The 23,086-nt window shown below is 43.7% G+C and overlaps 1 protein-coding gene across 1 annotated transcript in view; it reads left to right on the top strand.

The window, feature by feature from the left end:
• lrp3 (low density lipoprotein receptor-related protein 3) overlaps positions 1–23,086 on the top strand; it is a gene marked incomplete at its 3' end in the record, with an annotated part of 96,479 nt that overhangs the window by 31,773 nt on the left and 41,620 nt on the right. Inside the window, exon 2 of the mRNA XM_084337070.1 lies at positions 7,397–7,535. Coding sequence (XP_084193196.1) covers positions 7,397–7,535 — 139 coding nt within the window. The remainder of the gene's footprint in view (positions 1–7,396; positions 7,536–23,086) is intronic.

Here is a 23,086-nt window from a genome sequence, read left to right as displayed (position 1 = left end):
CACTAGCAGGAGGATACTGCTGAATATCTATAATTCACAGCTCATCATGAATAAAGGAATGGGTGATCTCTTCCCTGTGGCGAGAGGGTGCATTAGTAGCAGCACACAGGTTTTCAACCTTTTGGATGCATGACCTTTATAAACAGAGCCATTCTGCGACATGCCCCACATGGTCAAGCAGAGACTGATTAATTTAACTTATTTGATTAATTTGACAACTTTGAAAAAAGCCCACATACATTTGAGCTTCTCATACACAATCTTGGGGTGCTCTAATCTGAGCAGCATATTCTTACAATACAACATAAAAAAACACTAATATAAAAATATCTATTGGGTTTAGAATGAGTATAATCCTAGAAACCTGTATCCAGTGTCCAATACCTAAAAGAAAATCACCATTAACGCTTTCACTACCACACTACAGACGGTTAGCCATCTGTAGTGTGGTAGTGAAAGGGTTAACCCTTTGTCGTGTGGTTGTGAAAGGGTTAACCCTTTGTCGTGTGGCAGTGAAAGGGTTAACCTTCTGTATTGTCGCTAGGGATGGGTACCGAATTCGGTACTTTTAAAGGTACTTACCGAAACACGTCGGTACTACAGAGTATCGATTCACGTGAGATACAAAAAAAATAATAATAAAAAATGTTGACTTTTTTTTCTTTTCATGTCAACGTTCACACGCACAATATACGCTTACCTAGGATTTGACTTGATTCAACAACAAAGCAGTCGGGGCAATGGCAAGCCGAAAACGGTCGAAAGTGTAGTTATTTGAAGTTTGAATTTTTTTTCACGACTGAGGTAGGTAAATTACATTTTTAGAGACTAAAGTACCGAAAAAAGGTACCGTTGGGTACCGGTATCGATTCACAGGTACCCATCCCTAATTGTCGCAGTGAAATGGTTAACCCTTTGGTAGTGTGGTAGTGAAAGGGTTAACACAGACGGAATGGTGAATATTCATCAGAAAGACTGATTATTACTGCGACCAATGGCGGTTCACCGACGCCCCCGGTGGAGAACCACTGCAGTAGCGCCTCTCCACCTGACTGGTGTGCGTCAGTGTGTCACATTGAGCACCAGAAGCTGATGGTAGTTTGCTTTCCCACTCTTCCTTTAAAAAAAATTTGTCTTTATTTAAACAGGTAAAATCACATTGAGACCGAGGTCTCATTTACGAGTGTGACCTGTTCAGACAGCAGCCCATACACCAGTTACACATGTCAACAGCAACAGTACACTCACCAATCAACACACAATACATTACAACAACAACACAAAACATAAAGTGCCAAAGAGGGGGCGGAGAAAAGATTCAGCCTTAAAAACAAGAGCAGAGCATAGAAGCTCTCTCCAAGACACCCAACATCAATTCAAAGCTCGCTAGGGGGACTAAGCTGGCCATCTTCAGACTCTGCTGTAGCGTGTTCCAGGTGGAGGGGGCAGAGTAGGACAACGCCTTCTTACCACACTCAGTACGGACTGGGGGGGTGGAATAAAGCTTTTGAAGCCAGTTGACGGCTTGTCATCGAGACTCCGGCCCTGCCCTCGTGGAGCATGGGCTTCTGGTCGGGGAGTCAGTCAAGCTAGCGTTCCCACAATGACCCGGTCATTCACACTCTTATCTGAATCTAGGGATGAGGAAGGACACCCGGGCCACAGCCCTGCCAGGATCCCCGTAGATAGAAGATAGAAAGCCTCGATAGCACGAGGGAGAAAACAAGCGCTCCCTGTTGTCACTCAGTGGAGCCTGAGGTACCAGCCTCGTGTGGACGTGTCACATCGTTGTCTCTCCTGCCTTGTCTCTCCACAGGTTCTTTCACATCTGTCTGTTTTATCCTGCAGCCATACAGCTGTGACAACATACACACACACATTCACTCACTCGTACACACGTAGGCTACACGCCAGCATCACATGTCAACATAGAGGATGGTGGGAGAGCAGGTGTTATTGAGAGACACCAATCTGTCACTTACTCTCAGTCAGTGGTGTGAAGGAGGACCCCTACATTGATACACATTGGGCCGTGGAGCCTCGTTTGACCCCTACATTGATACACATTGGGCCGTGGAGCCTCGTTTGACCCCTACATTGATACACATTGGGCAGTGGAGCCTCGTTTGACCCCTACATTGATACACATTGGGCCGTGGAGCCTCGTTTGACCCCTACATTGATACACATTGGGCCATGGAGCCTCGTCTGATTATATCTTGTCTCGGGGACCTCCACCTGAAAAGATGCTTGTTGTTAGTTATGAGTTAGTCCAGGATTCCATTGATTGATTGAAAACTTTATTAACAGATTGCAGAATGGGTACAATACAGTACAGCTCAATACACACAATTGTTAAGGGGATGCAGACCAGAGAAAGACTTTCGTCTTGTTTACATCAGGGTCCCCCATTTTCAATGAATCAGGAAAACCATCCATAACCATCTATACTAGCGTTTCTCAACAGGGGTGGTACCACCCCCCAGGGGGAGTTCAGAGATTGTTGGTACCACCCCCCCAGGGGGAATTCAGAGAGTGTTGGTACCACCCCCCCAGGGGGAATTCAGATAGTGTTGGTACCACCCCCCAGGGGGAATTCAGAGAGTGTTGGTACCACCCCCCAGGGGGAGTTCAGAGAGTGTTGGTACCACCCCCCCAGGGGGAATTCAGAGAGTGTTGGTACCACCCCCCAGGGGGAGTTCAGATAGTGTTGGTACCACCCCCCAGGGGGAATTCAGAGAGTGTTGGTACCACCCCCCAGGGGGAGTTCAGATAGTGTTGGTTCCACCCCCCAGGGGGAGTTCAGAGAGTGTTGGTACCACCCCCCAGGGGGAATTCAGAGAGTGTTGGTACCACCCCCCAGGGGGAGTTCAGAGAGTGTTGGTACCACCCCCAGGGGGAGTTCAGAGAGTGTTGGTACCACCCCCAGGGGGAGTTCAGATAGTGTTGGTTCCACCCCCAGGGGGAGTTCAGAGAGTGTTGGTACCACCCCCCAGGGGGAGTTCAGAGAGTGTTGGTACCACCCCCCAGGGGGAGTTCAGAGAGTGTTGGTACCACCCCCAGGGGGAGTTCAGAGAGTGTTGGTACCACCCCCAGGGGGAGTTCAGATAGTGTTGGTTCCACCCCCAGGGGGAGTTCAGAGAGTGTTGGTACCACCCCCCAGGGGGAGTTCAGAGAGTGTTGGTACCACCCCCCAGGGGGAGTTCAGAGAGTGTTGGTACCACCCCCAGGGGGAGTTCAGAGAGTGTTGGTACCACCCCCCAGGGGGAGTTCAGAGAGTGTTGGTTGGCGCTGGGTGCAGAATGGTTGAGAAGGGGGCGCTACTTATTTATTTTATTTATTCAAATGATTTATAAAAAAAAAATGTTATCTACTTTTTCTCCTTTTTTCTGTGATTTTTCTCCCATCCCAATTTACCTCTCGTGCCAATTCTCCCTCCCCTTTCCTGATCGTTGCTCGCATGTGCCCCCCATTGGCCGGTCGTAGGGAGGATAGAAGCCCAGCGTTATGGGACCTGGATGTCAGATAGGGGAGCGTTGAACCAAAAAAGGTTGAGAACCACTGATACTGTAAGTGGGAGATAACAGTGGAGAGATTGAAACTTGTGATTAGAGTAGTAGTCACTCTTATGTATTCTCTCATTATGCTAAAGTCTAGTGAATGAAACGGCAAAATTAAACCCGTTGAGAACCTCAGCTCTTAAGTCATGCAGAGTGGAATGTGATACAGATTGCGGATTTAATTCCATTTTATGGTTTGGCACTAAAGCTCTGTTCCCATGCCAGTTCTAAGATTGGTGTAGAACTGTATTCTCAAGTAAATCTGTATTTATGTAGTAGCACCATTCAGTAGCGCTGCTTCAATACTTGGAGGAAAGAAATGTACAAAAAAGCAATTGTACAAAAACAAATACACACTTTACAAAAACACCTCACAGCCTATAACCGATTAGCTGATGTGATCCTCTGGGGGAGGTGGTTCTAGAGTCTAGGAGCAATGACTGCAAAAGCAGTCACCCGAATGAATGGATGTTGAAAGGCAATTTTCTACCTTAGTTTTTTACCAAGAGCATGCAGCATAGTTCTTTAGTATTTTATTTCTAGGTCAAATGTTGCAGTTTTCGAACAACCATGAAGAGTCTTTGTATTTCAATATGCGGAGTAAAATTATGGAACGGTCTGATTGTGGAGTTAAAGCAATGTCAAAACATAAAACAGTTTAAAATAAAATAGTCAAATGTTTTTTTTTTTTTTTTTTTACTTTGACCAGTCAGCTGGTTATTTTAGCGTTTATCGCTTTTTCTGGTCAAGCATGACCGACAGAAACAGGTTGAATGGGGTATAGATCGGGGGAAAGACACTCCGAAAATACGGCGAGTCCGGGAGTCGAACTCGTGTACCCCAGATCCGTGACGCGCACGGTTGTCCCCGACGCCGAAATAGCGTCCGAGGTACGCGGTGAGCTACTGGAGCTCCCCCAGTCAAATGGTTTTACAGAGGTACAGAGTCGATGAAGAAGAGGTTTGATAACTGGCATTATGTATGTGTATGTATATAAATGTATATATGTGCATATGTAGGTAATGGTATATAGTTGTATATATGTATTAAAAAAAATTGCTAGAGGAACTTTACAGGGTAACATGCAGTTTGGCAAATATTAATAAGGTAATTATTAAAAAAAATTATTGTTAAACTAAGTTCATTTTCAATATAAGTCTAGTAATTTATGAATTAGTAAATAAAACATAGTATGTTCTTCTGATGAGTAAATAGGGGTGGGATTAAATAAGTGTATGCTTCTTCCCACTCCTTTTCAAATATGTATACATTTATTATTTGAATGGCTTAAGGCTATAATGTACTTGATGTTTGTTTGTTATGTTTCATATTTGAAATAAACTTCAATCAAATCAAAATCAAATCAAATCAAACCTCTCACAGGTGGCTGCTGTTTCCAGCTCTCTTGCTATCCAAAAGTCCACCATGCCAGCTCCCATTGACGGATGGAAGGACTATTAAATATTTCATCTATTCTCTGTAGTTTGAGAAATCCCTGTTGAGGCAGCTGGTACTTTGCCCATGAAGGGGAATAGTGACGGCTACGCTGACCCTGGAATCCCGGCTGTCACCTCTCTCTGGAGGGAACACGAACGCCAGCCGACCTCTTGGATCTCATATCAACATAATACACACAGGGCTCACAGACAGACTGCTCCATGCCGATATGATGGGAGAGATATTATCCACCATGGTTCCGCGTTCAAGTCTTTTGTTGTTCAAGTGTTATGTTTCACAGTATATGGAACTATGTAAGTAGATGCGCTTCTGCATCGATGTCACTGAGACAAATTTCGGGGCATTTCTTATACTTATATACGTGTGTGTGTGTGTGTGTGTGTGTGTGTGCAGGGCCGCCTCAGGGGGTGTGCGAGCAGTGCGGTCGCACAGGGCCTCGCGGGAAGGGGGGCCTCGCAAAAAAAAATTAAAAAAAAATAATTTTTTTTTTTTTTTTTTTTTTTTATTTTTTTTTTTTTTTTAATTTTTTTGCGAGGCCCCCCTTCCCGCGAGGCCCTTTTTCATCACAGACCTAAAATCTAGTTTTGCTTATATGCTTATATATTTCACATTAGACACGTTTGTAGAATGTGTCTGACTTCCTGGCTCTGCAGACTGCAGTTTTCCGGTTTCTGCGGATTTGCTGCTCTACAGATTTTAGGATAGTGTTTCCGGCCCGTCCGCCAACCGCCGTAATACCAAATAGAAGAAGAAGACACACGAGGTAGATAATTCAGCGCTATTCAGAGGAGCGAGGCGAGTGGATGTCTTTTCAAAAGAAGGAGAAGAGAACTTGTGAGCAGATAAATCTGTTAGGCAGCAATATGCCGAAAGGTGTCCAGTCTGCCGGAAAGTACTCGAAGAAGAAGAAGAAGAAGAATTACACCGTGGGCCAAGTCTCCTTCCAACTTCACCATTGGCGCCGGCCGCGCCGCATTCATTGATACTGCGTTATGTGAGTCAACCTATGATTAAATACCCGCCGTGGACCTGTCCTGACCTATCTATCTTTCTCTCTTTCTGGAGCCAAACTGGTCGACTAGCTAATATATAGTACTACTAGTAGCTAACTGTGTGTGCCTGCTGAGAGCACCTGGCTGTATGTAGACAGTAGCCGCATAGCTTGTTAGCTGTTAGCTAACGCAGAAGCAAGCTATGCGGCTACTACATGCAGCCAGGTGCCTGATTGAGCTAACTGTTAGCCAGTTAGCTGTTTAGCGTCAGCTGTGAACGTTCGTTTGATGCTATCAGTTAGCCTTGAGAATAGCAGGCCCTGGCACTCTGACTACGACATCATCTTTGACAGAAGATGTAGTCGGGCCTGCACCATGACAAGGCTCTGGCCATAGCTTTGTCCCGACAGCGAGAGGCCTTTCGTCAACGTGGAGACCTGTGTTCCTCGTGCAGGTAAAATGTCATGACATTACCCCACTCTTCCTTCCTTCCCCTCCCGAATGTTTTGTTAATAACGATGTTTTTTTCCAGGCAAAACATATGCTACTTCACAACATTTGGAGATACGACATGTGCTGTGTGTGAATGGTCGTTTGTGTAGCTTGGGTAGCGTTGGGCCGTTGGCCAAAGCTGTGTGTCACGTGGCCTGGTGTCACAGTACCTGGCTAGCCTATTTAGCTGATGTCGGCCATTGGCTCCTTGCTGCTTTGGTTTCTCTGGTATAGACGCTCTTCTTGTTGGATTGTTGATCTTTGTCCTTTTGAATCTCTCATACATGCTATAGTCTCTCTCTAACACACACACACATGACAAACACACATGTTCTCTCTCTCTCTCTCTCTCTTTCTAACACACACAGTCTGCCTATGGCGGCCTTTCTCGATGGCTAGGCTGTGCTCAAGGATCTTCAGTCACAGTGCTCAGGTATTCTGCCACTGTGTACTCTCTGTTTAGGGCCAAATAGCATTTCAATTTCTTTCCAATGTGTCTCTCTCTCTCTCTCTCTCTCTCTCTCTGTACACTGTATATTGACTGTAGAACGGGAGCTCTCTCTCGCTCTCTCTTTTGCTATATGTTGACTGTATCATGCCCCGCCTCGGGCAGCGCTATTATTTAAGAATATGTTGACTGTATAAAAAAAATAAAAAATAAAAAAAATATATATATATATATATAATTTTTATTTTTTTTTTTTTACCTTGGGGGGGGGGGGGGGGGGGGGGGGGCTCGCGTTAAATCTCGCACAGGGCCTCGCATTTCTCCCAGGCGGCCCTGTGTGTGTGTATATGTATATAATTATTTTCATTTCTGAACTTTTTTTTAAACACCACTGTATATTCATCACTATTTTGTGCTCTTTCTCTCTATCTCTTTCTCTCATTCAGCGGCCTGCAGTGGCAAGGTGGAGCTGCACACAGAGAGGAGGGGGGTGATCTACAGCCCCTCGTGGCCCCTCAACTACCCCCCTGGGATGAACTGTAGCTGGAACATTCAGGGAGACCGAGGAGAGGTCATCACCATCAGGTACACACACACACACACACACACACACACACACGCACACGTTCACTTCAAGTCTACACTAGAGCCTGACCGATTAAATATTGACCTATATGTTGGCCGATAGGCGCCAATATGGAACGTTTTTACTTTTTACAGAACATAATGCAGGGCTACAGTGCGAGCGTTTCACTCACATTTGTGGCTGGAAAATGTATTTAAGAACACGTGTGCAGATAAAGATGATGCTAACAGTTCAATGACCCCCCCCCCCCCCCCCTGCATAGGTCCAGTGTTCTCTCTAGAAGCTATGATATCTAGCTGTTCAGCCCTGCGTTCCCCTGTGACAACTCCTCTGTAGAAGCTATGATATCTAGCTGTTCAGCCCTGCGTTCCCCTGTGTGACAACTCCTCTGTAGAAGCTATGATATCTAGCTATTCAGCCCTGCGTTCCCCTGTGTGACAACTCCTCTGTAGAAGCTATGATATCTAGCTATTCAGCCCTGCGTTCCCCTGTGTGACAACTCCTCTGTAGAAGCTATGATATCTAGCTGTTCAGCCCTGCGTTTCCCTGTGACAACTCCTCTCTAGAAGCTATGATATCTAGCTATTCAGCCCTGCGTTCCCCTGTGTGACAACTCCTCTGTAGAAGCTATGATATCTAGCTATTCAGCCCTGCGTTCCCCTGTGTGACAACTCCTCTGTAGAAGCTATGATATCTAGCTATTCAGCCCTGCGTTCCCCTGTGTGACAACTCCTCTGTAGAAGCTATGATATCTAGCTATTCAGCCCTGCGTTTCCCTGTGACAACTCCTCTCTAGAAGCTATGATATCTAGCTGTTCAGCCCTGCGTTCCCCTGTGTGACAACTCCTCTGTAGAAGCTATGATATCTAGCTGTTCAGCCCTGCGTTCCCCTGTGTGACAACTCCTCTGTAGAAGCTATGATATCTAGCTGTTCAGCCCTGCGTTCCCCTGTGTGACAACTCCTCTCGTGAGCCACACAAGCAACAGGTCCAATGTGTCTAACATGCTTTGCATCCTCGCTATCCCTGTATGCCCAAGTTGCGGTGAAAACCTAAACAAATGTTAGCTGCTAACGTTGACTAAGCTGGTCCCAGAACAGTTAAACTAACCGGTGGAGCCGCTCAGAGCAAAGTAGTCTTCTGAGCAACTTTAAGTGAGAAATGGGAGGGGCTGAGCGAGCCTGAGACCCTTTCCCTCTTTCCCTCTCCCTTTGTCTCTCTCTCTCTCTGTACGTTCAATGATTTTAAGTAGCCAAACGTTACACTATAAAAAACTGGATAGTTGATGATAATAATACAAAGAAAAATTATCATTAGTGAGGATTAAGCTATTTAGAATATGATATAGAATAGAACATGCAACGCAAACTAGTTTGGTTTCAGCTCAAATATAATTAAGTTAAATTGTTTTTATTTTATTTATATATTTTTTTACAAAGTGAGGGTGGAAGAAGTAAGGTGTGCGACGACATATATCGCACACCTTATATATATATATATATATATATATATATATATATATATATATATATATATATAAAGAATATTGACCAATATATCGATATTGGAATTATTTACTCTCTAATATCGGTATCAGCCCTAAATATCCAGTATCGGCGGGCTGTAGTCTACACCAAATACTCACATGGCAGTTGTATTTACAGAGTATTTACAGTATTTATACTTATATGAGTTTTTATGGTATTTACACTGACATGAGTATTTACAGATTATACTTTAAATAGAAAAGCAAGCGATACAGTGTAGAGAGAGATACTGAAGCGATACAGTGTACACAGTACATTTCGCTGAGTACATTTTACTCAAACTGAGTAACATTTTACTCACTTGGGCTCAAATGGACTCAGTTTGAAAAAAATTTACTCTGCGAAATTTACTGTGTAGAGAGAGATACTGAAGCGATACAGTGTAGAGAGAGATACTGAAGCGATACAGTGTAGAGAGAGATACTGAAGCGATACAGTGTAGGGATGGGAATCGAGAATCGGAATCGATTGGGAACTGGTTCCTAATTGTCCGATTCCTGGAATTGCATGCCTCTGTGACTATCGATTCCTCTTATCAATGCCATGTTTTAACAATAACGTTAGCGCCACGCATGCAGCCATAGCAGACTATTTGATTCCTTGACTAGGAAAACCTAAAGGGCTCGATATTGCAACCGTTTTGTGTGTGCAGTGAAAACTGAAAGTGCTTTGCATCCTAGTCATTCATTTACATGGTAAATTAATGTTAGCCGCTAGCTAGCTAGCTAAATAGCCATGCTCATTGCAGAGAGAGACAGAGAGAGAACACTGAGCTGGCCTTTATTTATACAGGTAGGTTATTGCTAACAATTATCTTTTGCAATAACGACCTGTTGAATGCAACTACAGTTCAATAGATTAAATTAGTTCTCAAATACATTATTTATTTTATTTAAGTGTATGTTAATAATCTTTTTACAGTTTTTTTGTATTTTTCTGACATGGGGGCTCAACAATAAATGATAAATGACAATCAGAAATGTCAAGTTGCATGTTGTTATTCTAACCAGCTTAGTTCTGTTGCATTTCCAATTTATTTATTTAAATTATAAATGCATCAGGAATTGATAAGGGAATCGATAAAGAAGCGGATTGATAAGCAGAATCGATTATGGAATCGTATCGATAAAATCTTATCAATTCCCATCCCTAATACAGTGTAGAGAGAGATACTGAAGCGATAGTGTAGAGAGAGATACTGAAGCGATACAGTGTAGAGAGAAATACTTAAGCGATACAGTGTAGAGAGAGATACTGAAGCGATACAGTGTAGAGAGAAATACTGAAGCGATACAGTGTAGAGAGAGATACTGAAGCGATACAGTGTAGAAGAGATACTGAAGCGATACAGTGTAGAGAGAAATACTTAAGCGATACAGTAGGGGTGGACGGTATAAACGGTATACGGTATAAACGGTATGAATTTGCTCTACGGTATGGATTTTGCCTATACCGTGTAACCGGTAGTGCAGCTCTAAAATAGCAATGACGTCATGTAACCACAGCGCGACTATTTCACTGGCATTTGCCCCTAAAAATAGATAGAATTAGTCATAGATAATAGATATGTGCGAACTGGAAAAAGTTATTTAGGAGGCTTCGCGCAGTGGGCGTGCCAGCCCCTCCCGCACGCATGTAAACACGGGTCTACAGTGGGACGGGACGTCTCCCTGAGCTAACGTTAGCTTAGCTACCGTTACAAAATGACCCAGTCAACTATTCACTTTTAGTTTAATACATGATGAGGCATTGTCTAACCGAACGGTATCTAGTCGGCCAGCTACCGATAGCTCCTGACATCAACAAACGCTCCATCAAGTCTAGTAGAGAGTAGACGTGTATGATAGCTCCGTTAGCCGTTAGCTCACGTTAACGCAAGTTGGTTCACCGTTCAAAACGAAATGTCCCATTGAACTAAATAATTCACTGAGGCGTTGTATTAACGTTATATATCCGGCTAGCAGTAGCTACAGATAGCTCCTGATATCAATGTCTTATAACACTGATTCGATGCGTATTCGAGCTGAGGGCTTGTGAATGTGATTTAACGTTATACCAATACTAGGGCCCAGCTGCAGCGCCGGTGAATCCTGGCCGTAGCTCGAGGCTACTCGAGTATAGGTCCAGCTGCAGCTCCGGAGAATACTGGCCGTAGCTGGAGGCTACTAATGTACACACAGACAGTGGAGCTTGTTGCGTGGTGGCGATGTCTCGCAGATAATACAAGTACAAGTCTAATTATATAATATATATATTTTATATAAAAAAAAATAAAAATTATATAAAATTAAAAAAAAAAAATTTATCAAAAACGATGATACCGTGATATATACCGTTACCGTCTATGCTTCAAATTATACCGTGATATAAATTTTAGACCATACCGTCCACCCCTACGATACAGTGTAGAGAGAGATACTGAAGCGATACAGTGTAGAGAGAGATACTGTAGCGATACAGTGTAGAGAGAGATACTGAAGCGATACAGTGTAGAGAGAGATACTGAAGCGATACAGTGTAGAGAGAAATACTGAAGCGATACAGTTTAGAGAGAGATACTGAAGCGATACAGTGTAGAGAGAGATACTGAAGCGATACAGTGTAGAGAGAGATACTGAAGCGATACAGTTTAGAGAGAGATACTGAAGCGATACGGTGTAGAGAGAGATACTGAAGCGATACAGTGTAGAGAGAGATACTGAAGCGATACAGTTTAGAGAGAGAGATACTGAAGCGATACAGTGTAGAGAGAGATACTGAAGCGATACAGTGTAGAGAGAGATACTGAAGCGATACAGTGTAGAGAGAGATACTGAAGCGATACAGTGTAGAGAGAGATTGTGACGGGGTCCTCTCTCGAACTCCTCCAAACTCACAACAATGATGGCGTAGTCGGAATCACAGGTGTTGTTGGTGGGTGTTTATTGCCGGCCATCCACGGTGCAGAGGTGACATTACATAACAAGTGACATAAACTTAATAAATAACTAAACTATACTACCTCTGCAGTCTATCAGATGCGTTCCACAATAACTTAATCTGATAGACAAAACACTTACTGGGTGGCGCTTCCCTAGTTACCCATTTTGCAACCGTTATCTGGTGAAGCACCACCTCAGAGACAAACAGACTAACAGACACATACGGCACTTCCCTCAGGCCCTGTTTAGACGGAAACGCTAGCAGGTGAATCCGCAAAAATATTTTTTCAGATGTGCCTTTCGTTTATACGGAAACGGCGTTTTTACGGGGTGAAACCGCAAAAAAGTGAGACTACCTTCCAGGGTGGAATTCCTAGAAACGCAAAAGCTTTGCGCTCTCGTCTAAACTGTTAAAACGTATAAATCTGATAAAACGATGACGAAAGGTTTGTCACGGCTCTGGTCGCGCGTACTGCTTACGTCACAGGTAGCAGGTATGCGCCAGTAGCCGAGACGTAAACAAAGCAAGTATGTCTGACTTATATCAACGGAGATCACCTGAAGGCTACATTGGCAGTACTTTTAACCCTTTCACTGCCACACGACAGAAGGTTACCCCTTTACTATCACACAACCGGCTGTCGTGTGGCAGTGAAAGGGTTAAATACACAAGAATCTGTCCCGCGGCGTGAGTGGACCCACTGTCTGTGAGTGACTCTGCTTTGGTGCAATCACATTCCCCATTCACAGTCTGCGAATCAGAGGCAGAGTAGGGCGGGTCTTCATAGCACGTCATGTGACATATGCGCCAATCGTGTGACAGCGGGTCTCCGTCGTTACAGCGTCGTCTGCACGGAGAATTCCACTCCAAAACGCTCGTCTAAACGTCAAATTAAAAGTGAAACCGCAAGATGACTTTTGCGGTTTCTGTTCACAAAACGCTCGTCTAAACGGGGCCTCAGTCACCTACGTTGCAACTGGTGCAGGGCAAGAACCCAGAACCTTGGGCACGCAGCCCTCATGACACCTGCACTCCTCCCCCTCCACAGGTGCCACACATAATTAATTAACAAGACTAAACAGGTGCTACACATCAATTGAATTACTGTTTCCTATACACACATTATCTAAAAACAACCTCCAACACCAAATACCCTCACAACCCAATAAATAAATACATATACACAACACAATAAATAAATATATGTATGAATGGATATATGAATGTATGTATAAATGCATGTATGCTTAGATTAATGGATATCTATGCATGTTTGATTATGTATGAATGTATATGATGAGTGAATGTTGTGTGTATGTGTGCGTGCGTGCTGCCCCGGCGTCAGTGACAGACCCACTCTGATACAGTGTAGAGAGAGATACTGAAGCGATACAGTGTAGAGAGAGATACTGAAGCGATAGTGTAGAGAGAGAGATACTGAAGCGATACAGTGTACTACTACTACTACTACTACTACTAGATACTGAAGGGAGAGAGTCGTCTTGATGTTGGGAGTTGTAGGTGTTGATGATTATTTCTTGCTAGGCGATCTGTCTAATCTAATCTTCTGGGACAACCAGCATCTAAGGGCCCTTTCTCACTCACGTTTGGAGATCGAATCACTGCTCCCGAGAACGGGGGGGGAGTGTTCTCACTCACCCCTTTTGCGATGCGAAACGGCGCTGATTCGTTTCACCCCCCGCTGAACGGGATCAGTTGGAATAGGTGGTCTCTGATTCGGCCCCGGGAGAACGGGGGGCGTGGTTTTGCGAGCTTGTACCTAAACACGGGCGTGGGCAGATAACACCACAGCAACAACTGGAGAATACCCACAAAAATGATATTTATGGGCAATTTGAGAGTTCAGACCTCAACCAAAAACAAGTGGATGAAAAACATGAAGCCACGTTACAAACGCACAGCACTTCCCTGGCTCGCATTAGGCCTGGCAATTTTTGTTTGCCATGCTATTTTCTATACATTAGTTTCTTGTTTGAATGCATTTATTTCTATTAGACCAGTGGTGCCCAACCAGTCGGCCGTAGTCGACCAGTAGATCAATGACATGTAATATAATTGCCACGAACGATGGGATAATGTTAGCTGCTGGACAGGCTAAGCTAACTAGCTCCGTGTCCCAAATAGCTGCAGCTACCTGTTGTCAAGTTATTGTGGGTGGAGTGTGAGGTCTCTGGACCCTTCTGTCTCTGTGTGGGCAGAGAATGAATGAATGAATTTATTTATTCACACACACACACACACACACACACACACACACACACACACACACACACACACACACACACACACACGCACACGCACACGATACATTACATGTAAATATCCTCATGTGATACAACAACGTCGCAATTGTGTGCATGTGCCAGGTCTTCCAAGAAGCTATTTAAAGCTTTTGGAGGGAGCCTGAACACAAATATAGACAGAACATAAACAACAAAAACAATAAACAAAACAAAACATACAACGTTGTGGGTAGGTTTACACACCTACCTACTAACTGACGTACAACATAGATACATAAATACAGACAATTTATATACCTAAGTTATGATTCTAATTAGAGATATGATTTAAGCAGTTCCTCTTTCAGTGATTTTTTTTATGTTTTAAAGGATTTAGACATTTTCAGACTCTCGTCAAGCTTGTTCTGTGGGCCCATGCATGCTATGCTTAGGCTAGACTGATGTGACTGACTGATACACCAGTGCTGTATGATTTATTATGCTCAAAAAATTCCCTTTCCCATAATCTAATAGTACACAATTCCTCCACACGTGCAGATTCTTACAAAGACACAGACACACAGAGAGAATCAGCCTTGTCTGACAGAACTCTGCAATGGAGTTATTACGGGATGAGGTATGATGAGGTCCAGCTGCAAGGATGATAGAGTGCTTTAACTTGTCCCTGCCTCCCACTGTCCACCCCTCGCACACACACAGTCCAAAGTCGGAATACAACCATACAAATGCAAGCTTGTTCCCTCCCTCCCTCCATCCTTCCCTCTGTGTTTGTCTGTCTTCAGCCATCAGGCCTGGTTAGCTGACTCATGTCCCGGGAGGGAGTGAGAGATGTACCAGCTGGAGGCTTGATATCCCAAAAAAAAAACATAATTAGAAGTGTTGTGTTCTGTGTCGATCATGTAGGGCTGGGAGGTATATCGAATATTAAGGCATACCGCCATGGATCCATGCAAAGGTATGGATTTTTTACTATACCGTCGTCAGCTAAATATACAAATTATAAATAAAATTATACATGTATCTTTTAAGTGAATCTAGAAAATCATCCTTGCACCAGTATTATAAAGACTTTGGGATGAATAATGTGATTGAAATATATCATTTTGAATGAAAAGGCACCATGATTATATTACAAAAGAAAAAAGATATGGCGGCTGGGTGGCACAGCGGACTAAGCGCTCGTCACCAACGAGTGAGAGACACTGGTATTGAATCCGGCTGTCAGCGTTGCCTCCGGCTTGGCCGGCCGTCATACTGACTCAATTGGCAGAGTCAGCGGGAGGGAAGCCGGTGGGGTGGTATTCTGGTCGTTGTAAACAGCGACTCCTACAGGTCGGTCAGGGCGCCTACACAGCGAGGAAGGGAGATGGTGAGGGTAGTGTGACCTCCCACACGTTATCTGATAGACTTCAGGGCTCCCTAGACCGACCAGTGGGGGGCACATGCGAGCAACGACCAGGAAGGGGAGGGGGGAATTGGCATAACGACTGAATTGGGATGGTATGATAAATAAAAAAATATATATTAAAAACATGCCAATCACTGCACTGTCATTTGCACTGTAAAAAAACGAATATCAAATTACTGTTAAAAATATATATATTATAATAGCATATTTTGACTATATCTCTCAGGCCTATGACCACATCTATTATGTCATTGTCATCGTCTTAGTGCATCTGGCTTGTCCCTGTCTGGAAAGCAATTTTAAATAAGCTTCCTTTAACAATAATTCTATTAGTAGTTAGGTCTGAACGAAATATATATCTAATTGCGATTATTGTGATTGATATTGCAATTGTGATATGATTCACAATATTAGAGGGAATGATAATCTGTGCATCATCATTCTCATTTTCATTGAAAAACATATTCAAATGATCATGGTGGTATATTCCCTTAACACTATGTGGACCGTCCACGTATATATACGGGTTTGGGTGCCATGCGTTGTGGACCAGAGCCACGTATATAGCCGTGGCAAGTTGTTATTGTTTTATTCCATATTTATAACGCTATTAACATCCGCGATCGAGATCCATGACCTACCCACATATTTGATTTTCGAAACATGCAATACCGGCCAGATCCGCTTAGGGGCGCCATTGCTCCACTGCAGTATCATTGAGGGGATTTATAAAAAAAATATTATTTTACAGTCTGTGGGCGGATCATATGAGCCTCGATTCCAAACGAAGACCCTCCATCTTTGATCCAGTTACCGAACGCATATTTCAGCCTGGAATAATGGGATTTATGATTAGCCAATGGACATATCGATCTACCAGAATCCGATGACTAATGAAGAAATGCTGCATGGCCTGACGGTAGGATACTATTCCCCCAAATTACAGCTGGATTGGACATTGTTTTAAAACCTAACGTGATAGATCACTGACATTGGCTACCTGAACGCACACTCTATTGCTAATCAATAATACTAATCGGCGTTCCCCGCCGCCCCCATTTCATCCATAGATGCTCTGTAATAGTCCGGATGCTACGCAGTTTGTTTTATTTCATTCGTATATATACAGCAGAAACGACGTTTGATATAACGGCGCCAACGTTTAGCCTATTATCTAGCTTCCTGGAAAAAAGACTAGACGAAAAGCGTGATAAACCTTATATTCACGACGCTATAAAATGACAACCAACCGATGGATTTTTATTTTCTTTAAGCCATTATGAAGGCACGGTTTATGCACTCAAGTGACAATGAGAATGGACAGATAGCAATACTATAAATTATATATATAGCTCTTAGAAAGTACATCGGTTTGTAAACAAACCTCTGTCCTCTGAGGCATAAATCGCCGCAAAGTGTTAAGCTCGGAGAATATGATTGGCATCTCTGCAGCACCGCAATACTTAATTCAGATTGGTATTTTGATACACAGTTCGCCTTCAACAAATATTGCAGCTTCCTATGACATCACAAAGTCTAGTCTTGATTTACAGCTGAGGGAGCCGGTTGACTATCTAGCTGATGACTTAACTGTCCAAGATCACTGGAATCGCACAAAATATAAATTCTGTGTTGGAGTGGATTCTCCCTTTTAAGAACAAGTTCATCTGAATTCAGCGGCTCACACACAGAGAACGAAGACACTCGAAGGCCTCAGTCTGTCCTCGTTGCACCGGACTCCTGACCAAAAGAACAGAGGCCCATCCTATTAGCATCTGGCAGGGCCATAGCGCCATTGATCCTCACATGTACTGTAACTGGGATAATGGAGCCGTCCGGGAAGGCAGAGTGAGGTGACTGATTGGATCAGTGAGGCAAGTGGCTGTGTGTGTGGTGTGCGCGCCATATTGTTTACATGATGACAGAAATTGCACCCGGTTCTCAGAGAGCGTCTGACGATAATTGCCCCCTGGAGGATAGTGGCCCCACTGCAGTGCTCCTTTCTCCATTAGCCAGCCAGACAGTGAGAGTGACGTTGCCACTCTGTTCTCGTTCCCTCCGTTTCCCCCACTGTTCCTCAATCACACGCTAGCTTATTTATCGGTCGAGCCTAACTTAGGCTGCAGTGGAGTGGTGGGGGACGTTAATCTTAAAGTTGGCTGGGAAGCCGGCGTATGGCTGGAGGTGAAATGGACGGCGGCGCCGTGCCAAATGGACGACGACATCCTCCCGGAGAGCTTAGTTATTCTAGCAGATTGAATATTAAAGGTGTAGGTGTGTGTGTGCGTGTGTGTGCGCGTGCGTGGGTGTGTTTATCTTATAGCCTTGACAAAATGCACCATAAAGATCATTGCTAAGTGCTTTAGGGAAGTGCCAAAGATTGCAGCAGATCGATAGTGTTCTAGTATGCCTGACTCCTCCAGATCCAGGGTGGCCTCTTTCCTTGGCCTGCCCCTTTGAAAAGACATTGGAAGATATAACGGTACCCCACTTCATGAGACTCTTGCACCACCAGAGGGTTTCATTTGGATGTTTAAAGATGAAAGATTCAAGATTCAAGAGGTTTATTTATCACATACATACCAGGGCATACAGTGAAATGTGGTTGGCCATGCCCGCTTCGATTGTGCAAGAATACAATAGTAAATAAAATAAGTAGAAGATGATAAAGTGGAGATAAAATAGACATGATCAAATAGACATGTAATAAATCCTGAGATAAAAGCAATACAATGTTGAGCTACGAATTAAAGGCACTGGGTCCTATGTACCCTACTATAAAATATACAGTTTTACTCCATGTCCTACTCCCTATGCTATACTTGCTAGTCCTAACTATTAATCACCAGAGGCCTCACGATACGATACTATCACGATACGATAGTATTGCGATACTAAATATATTGCGATGTGCTGAGTATTGCGATATTAATATTGCGATATATTGCGATTTATTACCTTTTTTCAACTGCAAAGTAAAACTTTGTCAACATGTTTTATCTAATAAAATAAAGTTCAGTCTGTTCATCTCACTTCAATAATTTTTATTGCAGAACATGGTATTTTCTCAAGCAGACAGATGTAAACACTGTATTCTGTGTTACATGTACCTGACAAACGGAACTGTTTGTATTACAGTCATATTCCAACTTAACTGAATGCACACGTGTGCGTGTGTGGACTACTGTACTATTACAGATATTGAAATGAACAATGCAAGGCACCTGCGATGAATGGATAAAACAATTGAGGCCAGAGAGAGAAAGGTGTAGTATCCTCATTTGCCACCTTTACCTTAGTATTCTGCTCTGCTGCAGTGCTCTTCACTGGGCCGCTCCACTGAGCTTGTGACTGACAGGCTGGATGGCAGGAGGTTGGTCTACTGAGCTTGTTGTGACTGACAGCCTGGAACACTTGAGGAAGGTGAAATCCTGATGCGTGTTAACCCACATGAAAGAATATATAGGCCTACTTTAGATTTGCTGCCGCCTTTCCCTATGGCCTTCGTGGTTTGCCTCTGACCGAAATCACGATGACCATAGACGCACGGATTGAACTGTCAAAACAAGGACAAATAATGTATTCATATTTTCAACCATGTAGAAGGAGGGGTATGTCATCTGATGTGAGGAACCTTACGTGAACTTCCTTAAGATTAGTGTTGGGTGGGTGGCCGGGTAGCGCAGCGGACTAAGCGTCTGTCTACCACCACAGAGACAGTGGGATCGAATCCAGCTGTGGTGCTTCCGGGTTGGCCGACCGCCCATACTAACATAATTGGCAGTGTTAGCGGGTGGGAAACCCGGCGAGGGTGGGTCCTGGTCGTTGTAAACAGCGACTCCTACAGTTCGGTCGCCTGCACAGCAAGGGAAAGATCTGGGAGAGGTAGTGTGACCTTCCACACGTTACACTCTCCCAGTGAGAGTCCGCGCTGCCAGGTGAAAAGAAGCGGTGGGCTGGGTACACATGTGTCGGAGGAAGCATGTGATAGTCTCCGCCCTCCCGGACCGACGGTAGGGGGTAGAGTGCGCAACGACCAGGAAGGGGATTGGGAATTGGCATAACGACTAACATTGGGAGGGGAGAAAAACGGAAAAAGAAGGGGGGGGGGAAAAGATAATACAAAAAAAAAAAATTAGTGTTTGGTACCGTTCACATTTGAATCGATACCGGTACCAGTTCCTGGAATTCGGTATCGGTACCCAACAGTACTTTTTTTCAGTAACTCTCTCTGTAATAACAATGAATGTAATTTCAGTTGTAAAAAATAAGTCCAAACGTCTCAATTTCAACATTGTTATTTATTTAGAACTTCGAATTTAGCGATTTATTGTTGTTATACACCACACTAAATCAGTCTATGTTTTTAAATGTTTACATATCAACATTATCTGGCCATCCTGAGTAAATATTATCAAACTCCTCTGACCTCGTCTGGTCTTTCCAAAGACCCAAGAGGCGGGACAGTAATATATATATATAATTTGGTACCGATTGATCTAGCATGAATCGGTACTCTGTTTAAAAGTACATAGTTCGGTACCCAACCCCAGGGGCGTAGCTGGGGGGGCGGGGGGTAGCTTAGGATGATTCCAAGGGCCCAGCTCTTTTTTTTACTAGACATCACTCAGGTGTATTATTGATGCTCTCATTGATACTATGTTTGTTTCTGAAGTGTGTGTGTGTGTGTGTGTGTGTGTGTGTGTGTGTGTGTGTGTGTGTGTGTGTGTGTGTGTGTGTGTGTGTGTGTGTGTGTGTGTGTGTGTGTGTGTGTGTGTGTGTGTGTGTGTGTGTGTGTGTGTGTGTGTGTGTGTGTGTGTGTGTGTGTGTGTGTGTGTGTGTGTGATATATATAGAGAGAGGGGGGGCTTTGGTAGACTATTGCATTGGTCCATTCATTGAAGATGAACACAATGCGACATCCTTTACTAGGCTCACCCACCAACAGTGCAGGTGCTGAACTGCTGATCCGAATGTATAGGTAAAAACCATATTATGCGTTTTCATCAATAAATAAATGGCCAAAAGAAATTCTCTTGCGCGCCTACGCGCACTCGCATTCACTGGGGGCCTACAAATACATTCTTTCATGGGGCCCACAATCTACAGCTACGCCCCTGCCCAACCCTACTAAATATTAGCCAAAGAAAGTCTTCTGAAGCATCTACTTCTCTCAGGGTCACAGAGAACACATCTGTCACGCGATACTCCATCCATCGACCCGCTGCTGGAAGAATCCTGTCCATTCATCTTTAGCATACCGCACAGTGTGCTGTATGTGGGTCTCTAAATCGTTCCATTTCAACACCTTGAATCACCCAGAATGCTCGGCGATAACACAGTCAAACAGGTTCCGCTCTTGAAATGTTTTATAAAACGTCAAAAGTATGTCAATATTGTACATAATAGCCGTAGCCAGTTAATAGACTGCAACCAGCTCATGGGTCAGCCTTATGGGTCCGTTTATTCCATTCTTTTCATTCATTAGCCACATTCCCTCCCAAGAAACGTCCCTCCAGAACTTTAGATTAAAAGTGGTAATTTTACAGGGTGTTAGGAGTAGATTCAAGAGATTCAAGAGTGTTTATTGTCATGTGTACAGTTAAACAGACAGTTTGCCACACAATGAAAATCTTACTTTGCTAGTCCGCCCTTCACACAAAATCACACAATACTTAACTAAAACATATTTAAATACAAGCGAGTGCTAGTAAATAAGGTAAAAATAGATATATATAATATATACAAGGTACAGTGAGTAACATTGCACGTTCCGATCAGTGTTTACAATATAAATGGAGGTGACAGTGGGTCACAGCAGCAGTTAAAAAAGTGTCTTTAGTGATTCATAGTTCGGGGGAAGGGTGACAGTGTGGTCACAGCAGCAGTCAGGTCAGAGTGTCTGCCTGGTGTCTGTGGGGGGGGGGGGGGGGGGGGGGGGGAGCTAGGTGGGGGAGCTGGCATTCACAAGCCTGATGGCCTGTGGGTAGAAACTGTTTGTCAGTCTCGTAGTTCTTATCCTGTATCGCCTGCCTGATGGCAGGAGGTTGAAGAGTCTGTGCCTGGGGTAGCCATTGCTTGCTAGAATTATATAGACCTCTCACACATATTGTAATCCTTTTGCCCAAAGGAGGGCAGCTCCTTCAGCAGGGGTACATTAATAGCTTCTTAAACTAGCTTTGTCTGTGGTTCACACAGGCTCTTTACCTCCAACAAGGTCTTCTAATATCAATCTCTCTCATAAGGCAGGGGCGGTTTCCAATTTCGAAGCGGCGGTTAGAAAACTAGAAACGTCGATTTCGGCGTGGGCACTCGCACGTCTTCCTGGCATTTGTTTTGAATCTGATCTATCTAATCTAATGTAAATCGTCCAATGGAGCAGCTCAACCTCAGAAATCCCAAGGCTGTCTCTCACTTCACTCATATTCACCTTTAACACTTTGGATGCCACTAGTTAACATGGTAAAACGTAGTTAAATGCCAGCACCCACTTCAATGATAGCGTGTGAACGCATAATCTCTGTCTTAAATTATGGCTATGTGTCTAATCTGCCCGTCGCTTATCAATGACTTGTTTGCAGTCAACATTGTCGAAACGGATTGTTTTTTAATCGGTTCATTTCCGTTTTATAGCATTTTGAAAAGCCCTCGTTTTTCAGGAAAATATATAGATTCCGTGATAAATGGCATTTACTGGAATATTCTGGCATACACAAAAACGTTGTAATTTTTCGGCCTATTTATGAATTGTTTTCAAATAAACGCTAGATTATCAATAGTATATGTGTACTTATGCACGCTAGGGAAGCGGGCTGAAAAATCGATTATCTTATTTCCTGATCAGCGAGCACACACTCACAGCCTCACACACACATATGGGACACGTTGATATATAGGTGAAAACAGCTCTGATTATCCTAAGACTGGTAAAATAGATTCCTTACCTCAGTTCAGATGTTATCCAAAAAGATTATTCCAATTCCTGATCGCCATTCCAAATATTGATCGCGTTTATTGATTCAGTGTTGGGTGCTGGAAATACATAATCCACGCTGTTTTGAGGGCCGGCGATCACTTGGTCTCTTCAGTTGGCTTGACGGAAAAGTAACATGAGGAAACTGCCCCCCCCCCCCTTCATCAGTCTAAACTAATGGGGTGCAGTTACACAGGGAGAGACGATAGGGGGCGGTATCTTCCAAATTGAGCTCAGAGAGACTCTGCAACACTAGCGTGAGTCTCGATTGATGAAATATGAATTCAAATCGCCAATAAAAAAAAATACGACAAACAAACGCTATAGCGTTGCCGGCACTCAACTGGCGGCATGAACTAACGACAAAACGCGTCGCTGGCATCCAAAGTGTTAAGGTCCTGAATAATTGAAGGTCCTGGTCAAAAAGCACTGCAGTAA

Source organism: Notolepis coatsorum, assembly GCF_963971535.1.
Source record: "Notolepis coatsorum genome assembly, chromosome: 20".
In the NCBI taxonomy this organism is placed as follows: domain Eukaryota; kingdom Metazoa; phylum Chordata; class Actinopteri; order Aulopiformes; family Paralepididae; genus Notolepis; species Notolepis coatsorum.
The sequence above is the reverse complement of the archived record's forward strand: the minus strand, read 5'-3'. Positions and strand labels throughout refer to the sequence as shown.